Source organism: Quercus lobata, chromosome 1 (assembly GCF_001633185.2).
Source record: "Quercus lobata isolate SW786 chromosome 1, ValleyOak3.0 Primary Assembly, whole genome shotgun sequence".
In the NCBI taxonomy this organism is placed as follows: domain Eukaryota; kingdom Viridiplantae; phylum Streptophyta; class Magnoliopsida; order Fagales; family Fagaceae; genus Quercus; species Quercus lobata.
The window spans coordinates 50985790-51007518 of record NC_044904.1 but is presented as its reverse complement, the minus strand read 5'-3'; the positions used below and the strand labels follow the sequence as shown (position 1 = coordinate 51007518).

Here is a 21729-nt window from a genome sequence, read left to right as displayed (position 1 = left end):
ATCTTGGCTACTCTATTTGCCAAAGAATCCACACTTGGTTCTTACGCTTGGAAGAGCATTTTAAGTGTGAAAGATGTTCTTAAAAAAGGCATGGTGTGGCGGGTTTGGAATAGGCAATCCGTGTGCATCAGGGAAGACAAATGGTTACTAGATAAAATTTGCAAAACTGTCATCACTCCACCACCTTCTCTTACCCTTGATGCTAAAGTCAGTGCTCTCATTGATACCGAGTCAATTACATGGAAAGAGGATCAAGTTCAGCAACTGTTCTTGCCTCATGAAGCCAAGTTTATTCTTAGCATCCCTCTTAGTGCTAGACTTCCCCCTGATTGTCTAATATGGTCTCAAACGCCTACAGAACTGTTTACTACTCGTAGTGCGTGCTTATCATTGGCCAATGCTACTTTGGCAAATAGTGCTAGTAGCTCCAATCCAAACCCCCAAAAGAAATTTTGGAGAGGCCTTTGGAAGCTACAAGTCCCTAACAAAGTGAAGCTTTTTGCTTGGAGAACTTGCAACAAAGCCTTGCCAACCACGAATGATCTGTTTCAGTGCCATATTGTTGATTTGGATCAATGCAACATTTGCAGAACTACTTTTGAGGACCCATTGCGTGCTATTTGGGGCTATCCCAGGTTGGAGAAGGTGTGGAGTGACCATGTTTGGTTCAGCCAAGCGGCCTCTTCCCCACCAGTTGATTTTTTAACCTATTGTCTTGATTTTTGTAGGTTTTTTATGATAACAGGGTCGAGTTGTTCATCTGTATGGCGTGGAGGCTTTGGAATCATCGGAATGCTCTAAGGCTTGGACTCCCATCTCAACCGCTAGACAGAGTTGGTCCAAATGCTGCAAAGTTTCTCCAGGACTTCATTTGTGCTCAAGATGCATAGCCTGTGAACTTTCCAACTGCTCCCCCCAGCCTATGGTGCCCCCCCCCCTCCCCCCTTGACTTCCCTGGGATTCAAGGCAAACTTTAATGGTGCCATGTTTAGCAATAACCACATGGCTGGTTTGGGGTGGTAATTCGCAACAATCAAGGCAAGGTGATTATTGTTTTGGCTGAGTGTCCCCTTTCCAAATTCAATTGTCAAGGTTGAAGCTTTGGCATGCCGTCGTGTTGTGAAGTTTGCGTTTGAAATCGGTATCCATGAAGTAATTTTTGAGGGTGACTCAATGATTGTGATACAAGCTCTTAATCACAAGTCTGCTAGTGAAGCTCCGTATGGCAACATGATCGACGACATTCTTACCCATGTTTCTCATTTATCCTGCTTTGAGTTCAGCCATGTTAAATGTTCTTGTAATAGGGTAGCTGATGCATTAGTAAAAAAGGCCAAATCTGGGTTAGAGTTTCAAGCCTAGATAGAGGACCTGCTGGATGACATTGCCCCCTTGGCTCTCTTTGATGTTCATTAATTCCTTTTTTTTTTTGGTTTTTGTTTCTAATAAAGCCTAGGCTACTAGTCTGGTTTCTCAACCAAAAAAAGAGGTTCATATTGGTTTCTGAATGTCGGTGCTTCATATTTCAAATAGGCATTCACCTTTTATATAGTAAACAAGCCGGGTACAACTTAGTTTGTTTTGCCTAGACTAATGGCCTGTTTGGATTGAGGGGAGAAGGAGGGGGAGTAGAAGGAAGTAAAGTAGAGTTGACTGAAAATAAGCTAATTTTGGGTTAAATTTACACTATTCTACTCTACTTCCCCTCCCTCCCCCTCAATCCAAACGGACCATAAAGTTTTGGTTTTTCTTGATGTCTAGTAGTCATTCCAACAACCAACAATGTTGCTAGCATGTGCATATTAAACTATGTTGCTAGCATGTACTACAAACATGCAGGCTATTGCCTATTGGTAGGAGGAGATGATTGGAAACATATAAGCCCAAATAAGGAAACCTACTTTGCCACATCAGGAGTATGACCAAGTAAACTTGCTTTAGTTGAACACATGGGAAAGTGATGGGCCTGAATGGACTGGAGAGAATAGCATAATGCCTATATGATCCTCCTTGTTAGCCATTACAGTACTTGCCACATTACAGTTTACTTGTTTCAGTAAGACAGTCCACAACCATTCAAAATATATAAATTTTACCACTTGGGGCCTATGAGTAAAAGGCTTTGGAAGGACAGCCGAAAGCTGAATCTCTTCTATATATTTACTTACCAAGTGTCCAATAATCAATCTATCGTCTAAAGAACCAAATTCATTCCACCAAAATAAAAAATTGAAATTAAAAAAAGGGAGAGAGAGAGAGAGAGAAGAATAAGGTTAACTAAAAATAGTACTGTACTATAACATGAACAATAATACATGTAGGAATGATTAATATTTTTTACTTTTCATTATTGGAACTACAACAAAAGTATGTTTCTAAGTTCAATCCCCAGTTTGTTCATTTCATGAAAAGAAAAAAAAAAAAAAAATGAACGACTTTTGTATATCAACAATTCATTATTAATAAGGTTAAAAATGAACAGATGTGCCCAAGGAAAATGTCACAATGTGCTTATATGAACATCATACAGTTGCAGGTTTGAGGGAAAGGAAATCTGAAATCTTGTTGGTGTAGAAATCTGGTTGTATGGAATTGTTTGGATTCTGAAGCATTGGCAATGTAGTCACACCTGTCAAGACAAAAAGGGGAGGGGGGGGGGGGGAAATTGGGCTTGATCAGATTATATATGACAATACACGAAGCTAACCAAAGGATAAATTATTCAAAAGTATTAGTTACCTGAGAGAACAAGAAGAGTTTTGCAACCACCATTTTGTCCAAAAAGAACATCAGTATCTAATCTGTCCCCAACCATGCATATTTGTGACTTGAGAATGCCAAATCTGTGGTTGATCAAATTGACGAGACAAATATTATAGACCTCATACTTGATGAAACTGTTATTTTCGTAATTTCCACAAAAGAGTTTAGGTCTCGCGAAATGTAGCATCAAGTCATAGCTTTTATGAATATTGTTTCTTGTGTTGTTAACTGTTATATGCATACTTAAGCCCCATGGTTGACAAAAACAAAATCACATACTATTAGGACTCTTACATGATAGGACTCATCTATATGATTGTATTGTACATTTGCATTGTATTGTAATAATTCGCTAGGCAGGTAATCAGTTACTGTTGTAGTTACAGTGAGTTGGTTAGACCAACTAACTAACTACCTATTTGTGCCTATTAATAAGGGAATGGTACTGTGATTAGAAGTAAGCAGAAATAAGAACACTCTTAGTCTAAGTCTCTCTTCTCTCTCTTCTCTATTCTTAAGAGGACCGGTTCCCTTGAAGTAACAATCTCAATTCCACCATTTTCATTCTTTAGAACTGTTAAAGTCTTAACATTTGGTATCAGAGCAGTTCTTCCTACCATTCCACCATGACAAAAACTGGTGCTTCTCTTCAAATCCAAGAACAGATTTGCAGCTTTGAGCAGAGTTACAGATCACCATGATCAGACTGTACAAGAAATTCAGAAGCAGCTGCAATCAATCAATGCCTTTATGCAGAAAATGGCACAGGCAGAAGATAAGAGACATTCTTCTTCTGGGTTACAAGGACATGCAGCTTCAACTGAGTTGACACTGGTTGATCCAAGCAAACCCTTGAAATTGGAATTTCCTAAATTCCAAGGAGAGGATCCAAGTTGCTGGATTTATAGGGCTAACGAATTTTTTCTTTCTACAATACACCAGAGCATCAGAAGGTACTTATGATATCTTATCACATGGATGGGGAGGCATTAGTGTGGTTCCAGGATGCTGAACAAGTTGGTATGTTTGTGGGTTGACTGGGGCTCAAATGGAGGAAAGGAGTAAACAAGGGTTTTGTTACAATTGTGATGAGAAGTGGCAAGTGCGTCATAAATGTAAAGGTGCTAAGTTTTTTTTATTGGAGGGTTCATCTTTGTCAATTGAACGCAATCAAGGTATGCAGTTGGTAGAATTAGATGATCAAGGAGCTGTAGTTGGGTCCACATATCATGAAGTGATGGAAGATAGTTGTAATGCTGAAATTACACTCTATGCGATGGTGGGTAGCCCTTCATCAAATACTATGAGGGTTCAAAGTAAAATCAAGAATCAAGAAATAGTAACTCTCCTTGATACAGGGAGTACCCATAATTTTCTAATGCCGCTAAGTTATCAAGTCTGAAATTGCAGTTTGATACCTCCCAAATCTTGAAGTCAAAGTAGCTAATGGCTCTATGATTAAGACACGGGGTGTGTCATGGGGTTACTATTTCTATGCAAGGTCGCAAATTCATAGTTGATTTTAATATACTGTATTTGGGGGGTTGTGAAGTTGTGTTGGGTACTCAATAGCTGCGGACACCAGGGGAGATTTGCTGGGACTTCCAGTTATTGACCATGAAGTTCTTTTATATGGGTAAAAGGGTGTTGCTCCAAGGTCTACAACCTTCGGATTCTACCTTCTTAAATGGTGAAAGTTTATTTAAGACTTGAAAAAGTTGGTTCTGTATTTTTTTTTTTTTAATGATAATCTGGCATTTAGTAAATGTTATAATGATCACTTAAAACATTTAAGGGTTGTTCTGGAAATGCTTCTTACCAATCTTTTTTTTTTTTTTTTTTTTTTTTGATAAGTAAGAAAGAGATATATATATTCAAAAAATACCTTATGCAAAAAGAGCATAAGGCAAACCAAAGATTACAGAGAGAGAAAAAAGATAGAAAAAACAAAGAACAAACTAATTAGAAAGGAACAACAGGAGAGAATCACTAGAAGTGAGTCCCCAAACCCTAGACCAATCATAAAGAGAACCACTAAAAGAAGCAAGCAACTGGTCTCCGAAACTTTCCACCTCCTCAAAAGTACGCCAATTACTCTCCCCTCCAAATACACCACATTAAGCATAACAAAGCTAAATTCCAAATTCTAGATGAGTGCTTTCCCAACCAATTCCATCAACCAAAAAGAGTATCTACAACCGATCTTGGCAAAACCCATAAAATCCCAAAAGATCTAAAAACCAAGCTCCACGACCGATACACCTATTCACAATGAAGTAGCAAATGATCCACTGTCTCCTCACTACAACAACACATAATGCACCAATCAACAAAATCAAAGACTCTACCCCACAAATTGTCACTTGTAGAAATCTTATCCTAAACTGCAATCCAAACAAAGAAAGAAACACGCCAAGGAGCCTTAACCTTCCAAATACCTTTCCAAGGAAAGACAATGGGCAAGAGACCTCGAAACTTGTTATAAAACGAGCGGATATCAAAACCTCCATTCTTCTTCAACCTCCATTTCATACGGTCTCCATTTTCATTTTGGAGTAAATTAGATCCCTAAGTACAAAGGAATTCATCCACAACACCCACCTCCCAATCATTTGGTTCTCGAATGAAACAAACATTCCAACTTCTCCATTCCTCCATCCCAACCTTTCAAGAGAAGAGTCCATAGAAGCCTCTCTATTAGTGGCAATCCAATACACAACCGAAAAGGTCACATGGAATGGTAAATCCCTACACCACCGATCTGTCCAAAACTTCACTTTATTCCCCACCCCTATCTCAAACTGAATATTTTTGCTAAAGACCTCCCAGCCCATCCGAATACTTCTCCACAAATCACACCCATGCACACCCCTACCCAACTTGGAAGTCCATCCCCCCTTCTTCCCCAAACTTCAAAGCTAGAACCCTTCTCCAAAGCCTTGTCTCCTCAACCCCAAATCGCCATAACCATTTCCCTAGTTAATTTTCTTACTCCTAAACCACCATTTTCCATAGACGCACACACCTTATCCTACCTCACCAAATGTGTCTTGGAATCCCCCAATAGGAAATCCCTTTGCAATTCTCAATTTTGTTAGCCACATGCGTAGGGATGGTTAAAAGAGATAAATATTTAGGAAGACTAGATAACTTACTCTTAAGTAAATTCAGTCTTCCACCTTTTCACAAATACAGCTTCTTCCACCTGGCCAACTTCCGCTCAATTTTCTCCAAAATAGGATTCCAAATAGTTGGGGATTTATGGGAAGCCCCCAATGGCATACCAAGATAGGTCATAGGCAAAGTACCAATCCTACAACCCAAAATCTCTGTTAAGGCATTCACATTATTAACCTCCCCTATTGGAACCATTTTTTCACTCTTCATGGCATTAACCTTCAAACTTGTTGGGTCTGTTTGGATTGAACTTATTGTTGTTGAAACTGAAAACTGAAAATTGAAAACACTGTAGCAAAATAATTTTTAAATGTGTGAATAGTACCGTAGGACCCATTTTTAATATTTTTTAGTGCATGAACAGTGCTGTGAACAGTAATGAACAGTGCATGAACAGTAATTTTTGTCCCCTGCACAGTGAACCCATGTGAGGTTACTGTTCACGCGCAGGTAAAAAAAAAAAAGTGCAAAACGTGAAACGTGAACGCAGGTTTCAGTTGAAACCAAACGGGCACGTTATAGCCTGGAAACTACGTAATAGCATCCGAACATATAAGATCTGCTCCACATCAGCATCACAGAAAAGAATTGTATCATCCACAAACAAAAGATGCAAGACACATTCTCCTCCACCCCGCCTACCATCAACCCTAAAACCACGAAGTAAGCTGGTCCCTTCAACTCTTTTCAACATCCTACTAAAAACCTCCATCATAATTTAAAAAAACAGCACAGGAGATAGTGGGTCCCCTTGTCTCATTTCCCTTGACCTTCCAAAAAGTCAGCTGGAGACCCAGAATTCTCATAGAGGGGATTGGAAACTTTGCCTGTCACTTTTGGCGATTGAGATTCTTGCGTAGTTTTAGTCACGCAACTTTTTTAAGTAATAATGTAATAATATTCCTTGTTTAAATTAAACATATAAATAGTTTTATAACTAGTTGCCTAAAACTATTAAATGTAAGTTATAAAAAATAATGTCATGCACTTTTACCAAAAAAAAAAATCAAAGAGATCGTACAACTAATTTTTGGATAATTTCGATGGTCATTGGCTACTTGAAATATTAAAATCACTATAATGAAGAAAAAAAAAATCAAATTTAATAATTATTAACAAATTAAAAGAAATTAACAATTATTAATCACCTAAGCATTCACTTGGAAAATGAACAATATTGAAATCCCGAACATAGCACCATGGAACATCCCAATACTGCTGAATGCCAATCAACTCATCCCACGTCTGCCCCGTCATATTATTATCATTTGGGCCATAAACCCCTGAACAAGCCCAAGTAAAACTATCCCCCACACCCTGCCACCGAACTGACACAAAAAAGTAACCCATCATAACCTCCAACCTTTCTAAAACCCTCTTATCCCACATCATTAGAACCCCACCAGCCATCTGATCTGCATCTAAAGCCACACAGGCCACATAAGGACAGCTCCACAAGCTGCAAACTATCTGTCTATCCATGCCAACAAGTTTAGTTTCTTGAAGGCAGACTACATCACAATTCCACTCACGTAAAAAGTTTTTTACTACCAAATGTTTCCGTAAGTTATTCAAACCTCGAACATTCCATGAAATCATCTTTAGCTTCATAAAGACTGTTAGTTCCCTATCTCTAGCTCTGTACAGCAGCCAAAGCTCTACTTACCATCATAATTAACCGAAGATATCAAATTCCTCGACTCTCTTCCCCTTATCCTTAGAGATTTTTCGATGAACAACAGCTTTCCTATGCAATAGGTTGGCGACTTCCATTTCCCTCTCTAGCCTTTGAAATAACACAATACACATCTTCTCATGTTGTCTCAAAGGAAGCCCCACCAACTTACTAAAGTTAGGAATTTTGTGTTTCACCCAATTTGAAATATCAAACGTATTCTCAAGCCCCAAAACCTCAGTTCCACTATTCAGCTAAGCTGACAAAGCCAGCCCAAGGGGAGTGATAGTCATCAGAGGGGGGAAACTATCCACATCACCCAAACCCAGCTCTAAATTAACCACCTCTCCCTCAGCCAAAGCACTCGCCCCAGGAGAACCACAATCAGCCTTCGTGGGTATCATAGCTAGCATGGACTGGTCAGATTCACGAGCACCTGTTGGAATGTCACAATAATGATCTATCCCCTGAGCAACAATTGCACCACTGTCCCAGCCACTTTCATCCCCATCCTAGACACCCAAATCCACTAGCCTAGCTCTCGATAAGTTTAGAAAGAACTCAGACAAGAAATGGCCAATAGATGACCTCGAACTCACTGGAGATGCCGTACCTAGTGCCATCGAAAGTTGACCTCCATCGCTGGCTTCGCAAGCCACCCAATACCTCATTCTGAAGAACAGAGGTCTCGTGAGAGATTTTAGAGCTCAACAATCGACACCATCACCGAGTCATAGGCTAAAGGTCTTGGGTCAGCCAAACCTAAACACCAAAATAATTGGGCCCGAAGAACTTGGGTTGAAAGAACCACGCTGCACTTACTTTGTAATGGATTCAGGCCTAGGCCCACCACACCGCTGGCTTACCCTCATTATAACCCATTTAAAATTTTTTGGTCCACCCATGGTGCAATCCCATACAACACAACACAACACGCCTTCTTTCCTTCCCCAGACACCTCCACGAACCAGGGATTTTTTAGAAAATAACAACAGAACCCAAACAATATCATTAGTTAGTAAACGTTTTAAACTATTTTGGTTTCTAGCAATTCGAGTTAAGGAGGATCGATTTCTGGGTTTTTAGCTGAGGTTGGCGGAGTGGCCACGTAGGCAGAAATCGAGTTTAACTCTGTCGGTTTCTAAGCCTGAAAAACGAGTTTAATGAACTCGGTTTCCAGGCTTGGAAACCGACAGCGTTGAACTCGATTTCCAGGCTTGAAAACCGAGTTCAATGAACTTGTTTTTCAGGCTTAGAAACCGACTCCTTTGAACTCGGTTTCTTTGTCTGCAGAACCACTCGTTCCTGACTGAAGAATCAGAAGGTGCAGGGAAAAATTGACAAAACCAGTCGTTCCAACAAGAAAAAATGAATTGCAATTGATCAGAAGACTCAAGAACAAGAAAAAATGAAATCAGAAGGTGCAGGGAAGAAAAAATGAAATCAGAAGGTGCAGGGAAAAAATGAAATATACTCGCCTACGTTCAGTACTGCAGTAGCCTAACCGAGTCCAATGGACTCGGTTTCTATGACGGCGACGGTGACGGCGACGGAGAGTGAGAGACCGGAGCTGAGACTGAGACGAAGCGAGATGGAGGGCCGACGGCGACGGAGAAGGACGGAGCTGAAGAGAGGGAATGAGTGCGACGGAACGGCGACGGAGCCGGATCAGAGAGCGGAGCTGAGACCGAGATGGAATGGACGCACTGTGAGTGTGGGAGGGAATGAGAGAGTTTTGTTGAGTTCTACGTGTGGCAAAAGAAAATAGAAACCAAGTCCAGGACTTGATTTCTGTGTAGAAAAACTGAGTCTATTAGACTCGGTTTTTGTACATATAAACCGAGTCTAATAGACTCGTTTTTTACACATAGAAATCGAGTCGTATTAGACTCGGTTTTTACACATAGAAATCGAGTCCGTTTGTATGCATAGAAATCGAGTTTATTTAACTCGATTTCTGTGCGCCGTTTCCCTGCGTCATCTGCTGCAAAAAAGGAAAATCGAGTATACTAAACTCGATTTTACAACCCACAAATCAACTCCACCAAACTCGAATTGTTATAAACCAAAATAGTTTGAAACGTTTGCTAACTAATGATATTGTTTAGATTTTATAGTTATTTTGTAAAAAAATCCCACGAACCACGGTCAAACCCTTCATTGTCCACCGAGAAGTCCTCAAAAATAACGTCCTTTTCCATAAACAGATTCATTTGAATTTCAAAGGAAATCTCTTTTTTTATTTCCTACCGGGTTTGTCTCTCCCAAATTAAAGTCTGCATTAATGCAACGCCTCCATGGGCTGTCTGACTTGGTTTGCCCGCCAGAATTCTGCTCAACGCACTCTGTGCAAGTTCTGGGTTCATCTTCACCACCCTCTCCTCCTCTAACCTTATCATGGGGTGGTTGGTTTCTACCCCTGACCTACACGGGATGGCCCTTTACCGTCTCAACAAAAGTTCTAGTCCTTATGAGGCTGAGTAACAAATTTCGAATGACCAGAACCACCAACCACATATTGGTCAAGTTCCAGCACCTTTCTTAACTCAAGCCCAAACACCCTCCAGCCATTCCTTGCTTTGCCTCTGGGATAATAATGGAGCTCCTAAACCCACCAACTTTGAGTTCAGTCAATAATAAGAATTGGCAAAAAGCGTTGGAGCTCCGTTGGAGTGTATAAGCTATATCATCCTCCCTCAAAGTGACAATGTGTTCAATATTCTTCATCAGCCATTGTGCCGCATTCTTACCCATAAAAACCGATTTCATGAAGTATTTGCCCCGCTCAAAAATCTGTAAAGAGAAATAACGCTCCCCTTCCTTTACCACCAATTGAAAAAATTTGGATTCAATAAAGAAATTGCAAGAACCACCCATAATTGATCGGAAAGAAAGAAAGAACTAATTATCTGGCTAATTTCTAGCAGCCATCTTTTGGCAATCCTTATTCTAAGCAAATTTGAAGAGCTTTTCCACCATATTAACATAAGAACAAGATGTAATGAAGTTCCCAGTGGAAGAACCTATTTGATCAACTGAAGCTCCTTCTTACCAATCATCTACATTGCTAAGAAATCTAAATGTTTATTTGGGTGTTCTGATGTTGAATATCTTAGTCATCTTATTTCTGGCCAAGGTGTGAGGGCTGATCTCAAGAAAACTAGTGCTATGTAACTGTGGCCTACACCAGAAAATGTAAGGGCACTGAGAGGCTTTCTAGCTCTTACAGGCTACTATAGAAAGTTCATTCAAGGGTATGGTTCCATTACTCAACCCTTGTCTGATTTGCTTAATAAGGATTCTTTTGACTAGAGTGAGAAAGCTAAATTGGCCTTCAATCAATTAAAGGCAGCAGTAGCTAGTCCTCCAGTCCTAGCTCTTCCTGACTTTACTCAACCCTTTTTAATAGAATGTGATGCCTCTGGGTTTGGGTTAATGGCTGTCTTGATCCAAGGTAATCGACCAAATGTAATGCAGGAGCATAACCAAAAGTTATTTCAATATTTCATTTTAGATTTTCCGTGGATAATTTCAGATTGTAACGTAGTTATTTGTTTAGTTTGGATTGATATTTGAGTTTGGTTAGGATTAGTTGTTCATCATTAGCCTTTGTTTAGGATTATCGGATTAGTATTTAAAATTGTTTAGGATTATCAGATTAGTATTTGAAATTATTTAGGATTTGTTTAGGAGAGTTTATCCTTATCTTTGTGATTCCTAGAAGCTGCATATAAAGCTCCGGATGATTTCTTTTGTATTCACAAACTATGATTATTATTGTTGAGACTATTTGTAGAGATTGCATTGTGTTTGTTTGGTGGTGAATCCAAACACCTTAGGTGGGAAGCCTAAGGTCTAAGGTGGGACTAATCTAGGTGGGAAGCCTAGGTTCTCCTACATCAACTTGGTATCAGAGCTCAACCGGATCACCCCCTTTCAGCAATCGAAAACCACGTCTGACCAGCCCAAACCCACACCGACCAGCAGTACAACCCACGATCATCAACACTCCAAGCATGTCTCACAAGATCTTTGCAATTACCACCAATCAAGCCATCTCTGCTCAGAAACAAAGAACCCAAATTCCACCACAAAACCCACAAAACCTATAATCCCACCATTCTTCCCGATTCAAGGCTCTGAAACTTAGAACCCTATTCCCTTCAAAACAAAATTAATAACCCGTCACAGCAACTCTCACACCCCAAACCCATTTTTGATCCAACCTATACAAAACCACAGATTCAAATATGCAAAACCCACACTACCAGGTCCGAAATACAAGAAGCCATCACCGATCTCTCCATGCTGCTACTCACAAGCACCGATCTCCACCTTTGAGCGTTGATGACAGCCGTCGCCCTTGAGTCCATGCCGCCTCTTCTCCGATGAATCCAGCGCCGCCCTCTATGATATTTTTCCTCTGTGTTACTTGTTTAGTTTCCTCTAAAGCCTTAGTTTCTTTTAGCTTAATTTTCCATCTTTAGTGTTTTAAGTTGTAGTTGTTCTTGAATATTGTTATTTGAAAATAAATAAATAAAGTCAAAAGGAGAATGTTCCAGCAGATACGTGAGGAGTCCATAGTCCACCTCGTTTGCTTCAACCAAGTGACCCATGTCCAGGGCAGCACTAGGTCACTAAACCAGCCCAATCAAGGTCCAACACTTATTGCTCTAGCCGTGGGAATCATGTCCACTAAATGTTCATTTCAAATTGTTGAAAATCTATTCCTATGAATCATGGTAGTCTTAGAAGCACCAATATTTGATGGACATCCAGATCCATGGACCCTCATCAATTGGCTAGATGAGATGGATCAATTCTTTGATCAAATATGTCTACCAGATGCTAATAAGGTTAGGTTTGCCTAGTTGAAATTGAGAAGTAGAGCTAGAAACTTTTGTCGTAGTATTGAGAATCATTGCAAAGGAAGGAGCAAGCCTGCCATAACTGATTGGAATGAAATAAAACAAATACTTAGAGAGAAATATGTTCCCCAATGCTATCAAGAGAATTACCAACCTCAATACTCTCATGGGAATTTTCTACACCACAGAGATAGTATTCAGCAAGAAAACACCTCATCCTTCCATCAAGAACTCACCGCCATAGCTTAAGAAAAATAATAAAGGTTTTGCTAGACTCTTCTACTTAGAAAAAGGATGCTCAGGTTCCACGAAAGACTAATGTTGAAATAGAGGTACAAGTGCCAATAGATGATGTTTCAACATTCATGCAGCAAGAAGAACCTATTATAGACTACACAAGAAGAGAAATTTCAACAAGTGAGCGAAGATTTAGAGGGTGCACTTGATGTGGAGGTTGATTATGATGATAGTGCTATTGAGCCCTTCATGATCCATGAGGTTGATGAACATCTACAGGTTGATGAAGTCCAAAAGGTTGATACTATGGTTCAAGATAAAATTGTGCCTATTCAACACATTGATTTTGTGTTTCTAGAGGAGTTCTATAGTGTCGTGGAATTGAAGGTCATTCTACTCTCAGTGCTTCCTAGGGTGATTTCTAATTTGAAGGAAGTAGTACGCTACAAAGTCCTAATTCTTCATCACTACAAAACTCGAGGTCGAGTTTTCTTAAACCAGGTGAGTATAGTGTAGGAGCATAACCAAAAGTTATTTCAATATTTCATTTTAGATTTTCCGTGAATAATTTCAGATTGTAACGTAATTATTTGTTTAGTTTGGATTGATATTTGAGTTTGGTTAGGATTAGTTGTTCATCATTATCCTTTGTTTAGGATTATCAGATTAGTATTTGAAATTGTTTAGGATTATCAGATTAGTATTTGACATTGTTTAGGAGAGTTTATCCTTACCTTTGTGATTCCTAGAAGCTGCATATAAAGATCCGGATGATTTCTTTTGTATTCACAAACTATGATTATTATTATTGAGATTATTTGCAAAAATTGCACTATGTTTGTTTGGTGGTGAATCCAAACACCTTAGGTGGGAAGCCTAAAGTCTACGGTGGGACTAATCTAGGTGGGAAGCCTAGCTTGTCCTACATCAAATTGCCTTTCATAGCCATACTTTGAAGGGTAAAACCTTCATTTATCTACTTATGAGAAAGAATACCAGCTTTGGCCACTATTGTGAGGAAATAGAGGTCTTAATTGTTGGGTAGACCCTTCATTGTTAGAACTGACCAGCATAGTTTGAAGTTCTTACTAAAGCAAAGTATTGCTACACCAACTCAACAAAAATGGTTGTTTAAGTTGATGGGCTATGCATTTATGGTTGAATACAATAAAGGCACTGAGAACAAAGTGACCGATGCTCTTTCCAGGCAAGGACCCTTGGTTCTAGAATCTGACCAGCAAGAGGACAAGACTGCTAGCTTGTTTTTAGTGTCTCTACCAGATCCTACTTGGTTATCTTTCCTTAAAGATAGTTATCACCAAGATGCCTTTGCTCAACAGCTTTTTAAGTCTCACTCTACAAGAGAGTCTCTTCCTAAGGGCTTCCTTATTCATAATGGGTTGCTTTTCTACAAAGGAATGTTTTTATTTGGGATCTCATTGTCCACTTAAGTCCCAAATTCTGCATCTTGTTCACAGCAGCCCCATTGCAGGCCATTCTGGGTTTCTTAAGTCATTCCAAAGGGCTAAGAGGGATTTCTATTGGCAGGGTATGCAAGCTAATCTCAAGGTATTCATACAAGAATGTGATGTTTTCCTGAGAATCAAATCTGAAACTTCATCTCCAACACTTGTCTATTCCTATCACTCCTTGGACTGATGTTAGTCTTGATTTTGTGGACAGGTTGCCTCGGTTCCAGGGTTATGAAGTGATTCTGGTTGTGCTGGAGAGATTAACAAAATATGTTCATTTTTTTCCACTTGTCATCCTTATACTGCTGCTAAGGTTGCTTCAGTATATATGCATTACATATTCAAGCTTCACGGTATGCCAGTGACTCTTGTTAGTGACAGTGATGCTAGATCCACTTCTCTTTTCTGGTCTGAATTGTTCAAGTTAAAAGGAGTGGAGTTAGCCATGTCCACAGCTTATCACCCTCAGATTGATGGCCAGACTGAAATTTTGAATAAAAATTTGGAACAATACCTAAAAGCGTTTGCTAGTGACAGACCTCATAGGTGGGCTGAGTGGCTTCCTTTGGCTGAGTTTTGGTTCAGCACCAACTTCCACACAGCTCTCAAGCTAAGTCCCTTGGAAGCCTTATATGCTTTTCCTCCTCCAAAGTTACAAGCTTATGTTCCTGGTACTACTAGGGTGGATGCTATTGACACATTGTTGCAACAAAGGCAAGATGTTCTAGCTCTTCTTAAGGGTAATTTGGTGGCTGCACAGGAAAAGATGAGGCTCCAAGCAGATAAGCATTGTACTGCCAGATCTCTCCAAGTTGGTGACTGGGTTTATTTGAGACTTCAACTGTATAAGCAGTAATCTTTAGCTTACAAGGGCAAGTGGAAGTTATCTACAAGGTACTTCGGACCCTTCAAGGTGTTGCAACAAGTTGGACAAGTGGCTTATAGGCTGGACTTACCTTCAGACTCTAAGATCCATCCTGCATTTCATGTTTCTTGCTTAAAGCTTAAGCTGAGAACATATAATTCCTTTCCCTACACAGCATCCTCAAGATAATGAAGGACATTTAGTGCCAAAAACTATTGCTTGTTGCAGACAAGATCAAAAACTCTGAGGTCTAGAACTATTACTGAGGTTTTGTTTCAATGGCTGGGAGCACCACCTGAAGATGCTACTTGGGAATCACTTTACAAGCTGCAACTCCTTTTCCCTCACCTTGTGGGCAAGTTGCTTTAAATGTGGAAGGAAATGTTAGGTGTTATGATCCTAGTGTCCCACATGGATTAAGTATAAGCTTAATCATGTGTTTATAAACTCTTCGGCACCCTCTCCTTGCAAGACAGTTTTTAAGGGTGAGTTCTACCTATAGGTTTGTAAAATTTGGTGTTAGAGCCAACCACTATCCCAAGTAATCGGGCGTAACTCATTGAGTATGAGATCAAATGAGTTGCGGTTTTGTGGTTGAATCCCGGAGGGGACAACCTAGAGGATAGATTAAAATAACTGATAAGTGAGTGGAGCCACCAAAGAAAAAGGGCTACCATCAGGTCAGTGTCGCTAGAGTGAGCCATCATAGATGTCGGCTGCAAAGTGTGGTGGTGTGTTATGATCCTAGTGTCCTACCTGAATTAAGTATAAGCTTAATCATGTGTTTATAAGCTCTTGGACACCCTCTCCTTGCAAGCCGGTTTTCAAGGATAAGTTCTATCCATAGGTTTGTAACATTAGGATTCTTACATGATAGGCTATTAAATCACCTGTAATGATTCCCTAGGCAGGTAATCAATTACTGTTGTAGTTACAGCTATGATTAGTTGGTTAGAGTAACTAACTAACTAACTACCTATTTACTATTCCAGATGTTTGGCCAGCACATGCTAAGTGATTGAAATAATGAATAATTCTTATAAAAAAAAAATAAATAATGAATAATTAACAAGTAAGCTCCTAGAATGTATACCAGGAAATCAAATCAAATAATAAATAGGGTTAGTTTTAGCTATCCATCAAAAACTATGCACTCAATCGAATTGTCCACACATTTTTTTGATAAGTAAGAAGAGAATATTATTAATAAAAGAAGAACAAGAAAAATACAAAGAGTTCATGGTAGTGAACGAAGGAAAAAAAGGAACAAAAAGAAGCAGCCCTAATCTATGAAAGAAAATCCATAAGGGTAGAACAATCCGAGAAACCCCAACAACGAGACCAATCAAAGAGAGTCCGTTGGCAAAACTCTAATAACTGAACCACAGTTTTGCCCTCATCTTCAAAAGACCGCCGATTCCGTTCAGTCCAAATGGTTCACAATAAACAATCTAGAACCAAATTCCAAATATCAGAACTATGCTTCCTAAGCCAATGATACCAACAAATAATAAGTTCACAACTGAACCTGGCAACACCCAATCGATCCCAAACAGCCGAACCATATACATCCATAAAGAATGAGCTATCGGACAAAAAAGTAATCGGTGATCCACAAATTCCGCATTGCAACAACATATACAACAACAATTCGCCAAAGGGCGACCACGAAGCATAAGGTTATCCAAGGTTAGAATCTGACCATGAGCTGCTGTCTACATGAAAAAAGCCACCCTTTTAGGAACTTTAACTTTCCAGATGCCCTTCCAAGAGAAAGTGGAAGAAGCTACATTTTGAATCTTATGATAAAAAGACCGAATATCAAACTTCCCACTTCCATTAAGATCCCAACAAAGCCTGTCACACCCTCCACCCCTAGGAATTCGAGTTTGGATGAAATGAAAAAGGGAGTAGGAAGCCACTAACTCCCAATCATTAAATTCCCTATAAAATCTTAAACTCCACACTCTGTCATTATCACCCACTAGAGGGCTTAACACTTCAGAAATACAAGCCTCCTTATTGCCTGAACACAAAAATAACTGAGGATAAAAAATTTTAAGAGGAACATCCCCAGTCCACTTATCATGCCAAAAAAGAATACGAGAACCATCCCCCACCACAAAAGAGAAATGCTTAGCGAAAATATCCCACCCTTCACTAATACTCCGCCATAACCCACAACCAAGAGCCCTTCTACAAGCTCTAGTGCACCACCAACCCTCTTTTCCCTCCCCATATTTCATGGCTATGACCCTTCGCCACAGATGAGTGGTTTCATGGCCATACCTCCAAAGTCATTTCCCTAGTAGGGCCTGATTAAAAGATGCCAAATTTCAAATTCCCAAACCACCCAACTCACGCAGTAAGCAAACCTTTTTCCAAGCCACCAAAGGATATTTGAAACATTCAACTGACGAACCCCACAAGAAGTTCCTTTGAATGCGTTCCAATCTAATCACCACAGTTTTAGGGATAGTAAAAAGGGAAAGGTAATAAGTTGGAAGGCTTGAAAGGGTACTTTTCAGCAAAGTGAGTCTACAACCCTTTGACAAATAAAGCCGCTCCCAACCTGAAAGCTTCTTTTCCATCCTCTCAAGGATCGGATTCCAAATAGAGGTTGTTTTATACAAAGTTCTCAATGGCATATCCAAGTAAATCATAGACAAACTGCCCACCCTGCATTGAAGAATATTAGCCAAAGTCTGAATGTTACTCACCTCCCCAATAAGGACAATTTCACTTTTCCCCACATTCACCTTCAAACTAATAAAAACTTGAAAACAAGTCAAAACCAGCCTAATAAAAAGAATTTGCTCTCTAGAGGCATCATAGAAAAGAATGGTATCATCAGCAAATAATAGGTGAGAAATACGGATACTAGTAGAATTACTAGGACCCGCATGAAAACCCTGAATGAAACCACCTTCCTCAGTTTTCTTTAGGATACGACTTAAAACCTTTGTTAAATTACCAATTGTCCCAAAAGTTTAAACTATTTGAAAATGGCGAGTTTAATAATTTAACCATAATTCTAACATTCCCCCTCACTTGTAGGCCTAAACTTTCCTTTAGTAAGTGGGGGCCGAACAAGTAGGAATTTAACATTTTAAATGGGAGGTAGAATGAAGACAGGAATCGAACTCGGGATCTCCTACTCTGATACTATGTTAAATTACCGATTGTCCCAAAAGCTTAAGCTATTAGGAAATGGCGAGTTTAATCACTTAACCAAAATTCTAACAACCTCCATGATCAAAAGAAAGAGAAGGGGAGACAAAGGATCACCTTGTCTTAGACCTCTAGAGTTACCAAAGAAACCAATAGGAGATCCATTAACCAGAACTGAAAAGCGAACTATAGTGACACAAGTCTTTAGCCATCTCCTCCATCTACCCCCAAAGCCCATCCTCTCCAACAGATAACATAAAGTGTTCCAATTCACATGATCATATGCTTTCTCAATGTCTAACTTACACACTACCCCTGGAGTACGACACTTCAGCTTACTGTCTAAACATTCATTAGCAATAAGCACTGAATCCAAAATCTATTTGCCAACAACAAAAGAATTTTGTGACTCCGAAATAAGTTTATCCAGCACCCACCTCAATCTATTTGCCAAAACCTTAGACAATAGCTTATACACACTGCCCACTAAGCTAATAGGCCTAAAATCTTTGATATTCAATGCATTATTTTTCTTGGGAATCAAAGATAGAAAAGAAGCATTCAGAGACCGTTCAAACTCTGAGCTCCTATGGAAATTATCAAAAAAAACCATGACATCTTTTTCCACTACACTCCAGCATTTTTGAAAAAATGCCATAATGAAACCGTTAGGACTTGGGATTTTATCACCCTCCATCTCTTGAAGAACCTTTACCACTTCCTCCTTAGAAAAATCCCTCTCTAATTCAAGCCGCTCATCCTCCTCAATTCTAGCAAACTCTAATCCATCCATAGAAGGGCGCTAAGTATCTGACTCAGTGTACAAACTCTGATAAAAATGAACCACCTTAGCCCACACCTCTTCCTCATCCTCATAGAGGACGCCATTCACCTCTATACCCCGAATATGATTAGTTCTTCTATGGGAGTTTGCTACCCGATGGAAAAAGCGAGTATTATTGTCCTCCTCCTTTACAAATAAAATTCGGGACTTTTATCTCCAAGAAATCTCCTCCAAAGAGGCAAGATGTGCAATCTCACCTTTAGTCTGGATACAACAAGTTTGTTCCTCCTATGAAAGACCTGACAAGTCCTCCCTAGCATCCAAACCCAACAATTCAGATAAAAGGCATTTCTTACTAAAGGCCAGATCCCTAAATTCCTCCTTATTCCACTTTTTCAAGTCATCTTTAAGAGCTTTTAATTTACGAGCTAGAATAAAGCTTGGAGAACTCGAAAAACAGTACCCATTCCACCATTGCCGAACCCTCTCTATAAAACCCTTTTCTTTCAACCACATATTCTCAAACTTAAAGGCACTCCGACCTTTATTAACACTACCAGCCACCACCAGAAGTAGGCAATGATCAGAAACTACACAAGGGTAGGGAGTACCCTTTGAGACACATTTACAAAGTGATCTACCCAATCCACCAATGCCAAGGCTCTATCAATTCTTGACATACAATCTATCCCCGAATCTCTAAACCAAGTAAACGAAGCCCCTTCAAGAGGTAAGTCCACAAGGTAATTAGCCTCAATGAAGTCTGAAAAAGCAAACATAGCCGACTAAAAGCCTCACAACCAAATCTATCACTCGGAAAACGAATGGTATTGAAATCCCCAAACACACACCATGCCGTATTCAACCTAGAGTGCATCCTTGTAAGCTCCTCCCATAGAGCACCCCGTTGACTATCATCATTAGGCCCATACACTCCTGAACAAGCCCATACAAAATCATCTACCACCCCCTTCAGTAAAACATTAATAGAAAAAAGACCAACAGCTCAATCAACTTTTTCGAAAACTCTCTTGTCCCAAACCAGTAACACCCCCCCCCCCCCCGGTAGTATTGATTGCATCTAGAGCAACCCAATCTAGGAACGGACTACCCCAAAGGCTTCGAACAACAGGAGAGTTTAAAGAAGATAGCTTAGTTTCTTGAAAGCAAACTATATCACACTTCCACTCCTTGAGAAGATTTTTACATGCCTCTCGCTTCTGAGGATTGTTTAATCCCCTAAACTATAAATGCTCCCAATCAACACCCTAATCCAAGATTAATTTCTAATGTCCACCACACCATCCAAAATCATTTTCAAAGTTGACAAATTAGTGGACTGATAGGGATGGACATTGCAAATTAATGGAGTGATGGAATTTTTTTTTTTGATGAATTAGTGATGGATGTTCTATACTTCTATTTACTACATTGATGAAGTTGAGATGTTTCTGGCAAGTAGTCAGTATTAAAAATAAAATAAAATAAGAGTTGTGAAGTTGCAATATTTGTAGCAAGTGGTCTGTCAAAGACTCAAAGTTGTCTTTCAAACTTATATAGCAAACGCTTATTCATCAAACCTAATTAGAAGATTGTGGCAATGATGTAGGACCAATTGGAGAATTTGTCCACATGTGCTTGTGACTGGTTAAACTTTGGGAGGATTTGTAGATTTATGGTTTAGAACCTTTAGAAAGATGGGTTATGGTTAGAATGACAAGGGTTTTGTATTGAAGAGAAAAGATTTGATTTAAGGTTGAAAAGAGGTAAGAAAAAAGGGAAATCTGATTTCACCAGAGTCTGTGAGCAGTAGCGTGAATAGGAGCAAAATATCAAAGAGAAAGAAAGAGAAATATATCAATATTTAATTGATCAACTCATCCTTGTTTAAGCACAATAACACGCTTATATACACCACAAATATTAACATCTCCTAATAAATCAAACCCTAATTGAATCAAACGAGTGCCCACACTCAAAGACCCATAAACTAAATAAGACTTACTCATTAATAATATTAAACCCAAGGTCCGAAACTATGGCACATACCTAAAAATTACAGAATTACTAGAATACCTTGAGTCTAGAATAATCAACTATAAAATAAATTAAAATACTCAGAACCTAACTAACTACCATGTACACTTCTTCTTGGGCTTTTCCTTAATCTTATACTTCCAAAGAGGATATTTTTTCCTCTAACCACCATCAGAGATTATCCTGTTTATACATTATATACTATTATGAAGAGATGCAGGAAAGCCTTTAAAACTTTGGGATTAAGGTTGTCTTGCTAGGAGGGTGGTGAGAAAGAAGTGGACAGGATTTAGATAACAAAAATAAAACTTAGGAGGGATTCTAAGATGAGATTTCAGTGAAATTCAGCAAGAAAGAGGGAGCATAGAGAACTGGTAAGATTTCAGCAAGGGGAAAGGAAAGAATGGCTGAAAATATCAACAAGAAAGGGAGGAAGAGCTACTGAAAATATCACCAAGTAAGAGAAGATAGAGGAAATCAGAAAAATAAAATAAAAGAGACAATAGAGGAAAGACTAGGAAGGAAGAGAGAGAAGGGAGGGAAAGATTCCAAGTAAACATAACAAACTCAATTTCAATTCTTTCCACCACTACCAAAAGATTACATCTTCATAATTCTGTAACAGAGGTTACCTTACAATTTAGTATTCAAACAGTTCTATGAAAGACAACCAAGACAGC

At 39.3% G+C, this 21729-nt stretch overlaps 1 protein-coding gene across 1 annotated transcript in view; it reads right to left on the bottom strand.

The window, feature by feature from the left end:
- Positions 1–2304: 2304 nt before the first annotated feature.
- The window catches only part of LOC115991917 (phosphoglycolate phosphatase 1B, chloroplastic-like), a 35987-nt gene continuing 16562 nt past the window's right edge, over positions 2305–21729 (bottom strand). The window contains exons 10-11 of the mRNA XM_031115901.1: positions 2740–2843; positions 2305–2629 (exon numbers count right to left, since the gene is read on the bottom strand). Coding sequence (XP_030971761.1) covers positions 2523–2629; positions 2740–2843 — 211 coding nt within the window. The 3' untranslated portion in view covers positions 2305–2522. The remainder of the gene's footprint in view (positions 2630–2739; positions 2844–21729) is intronic.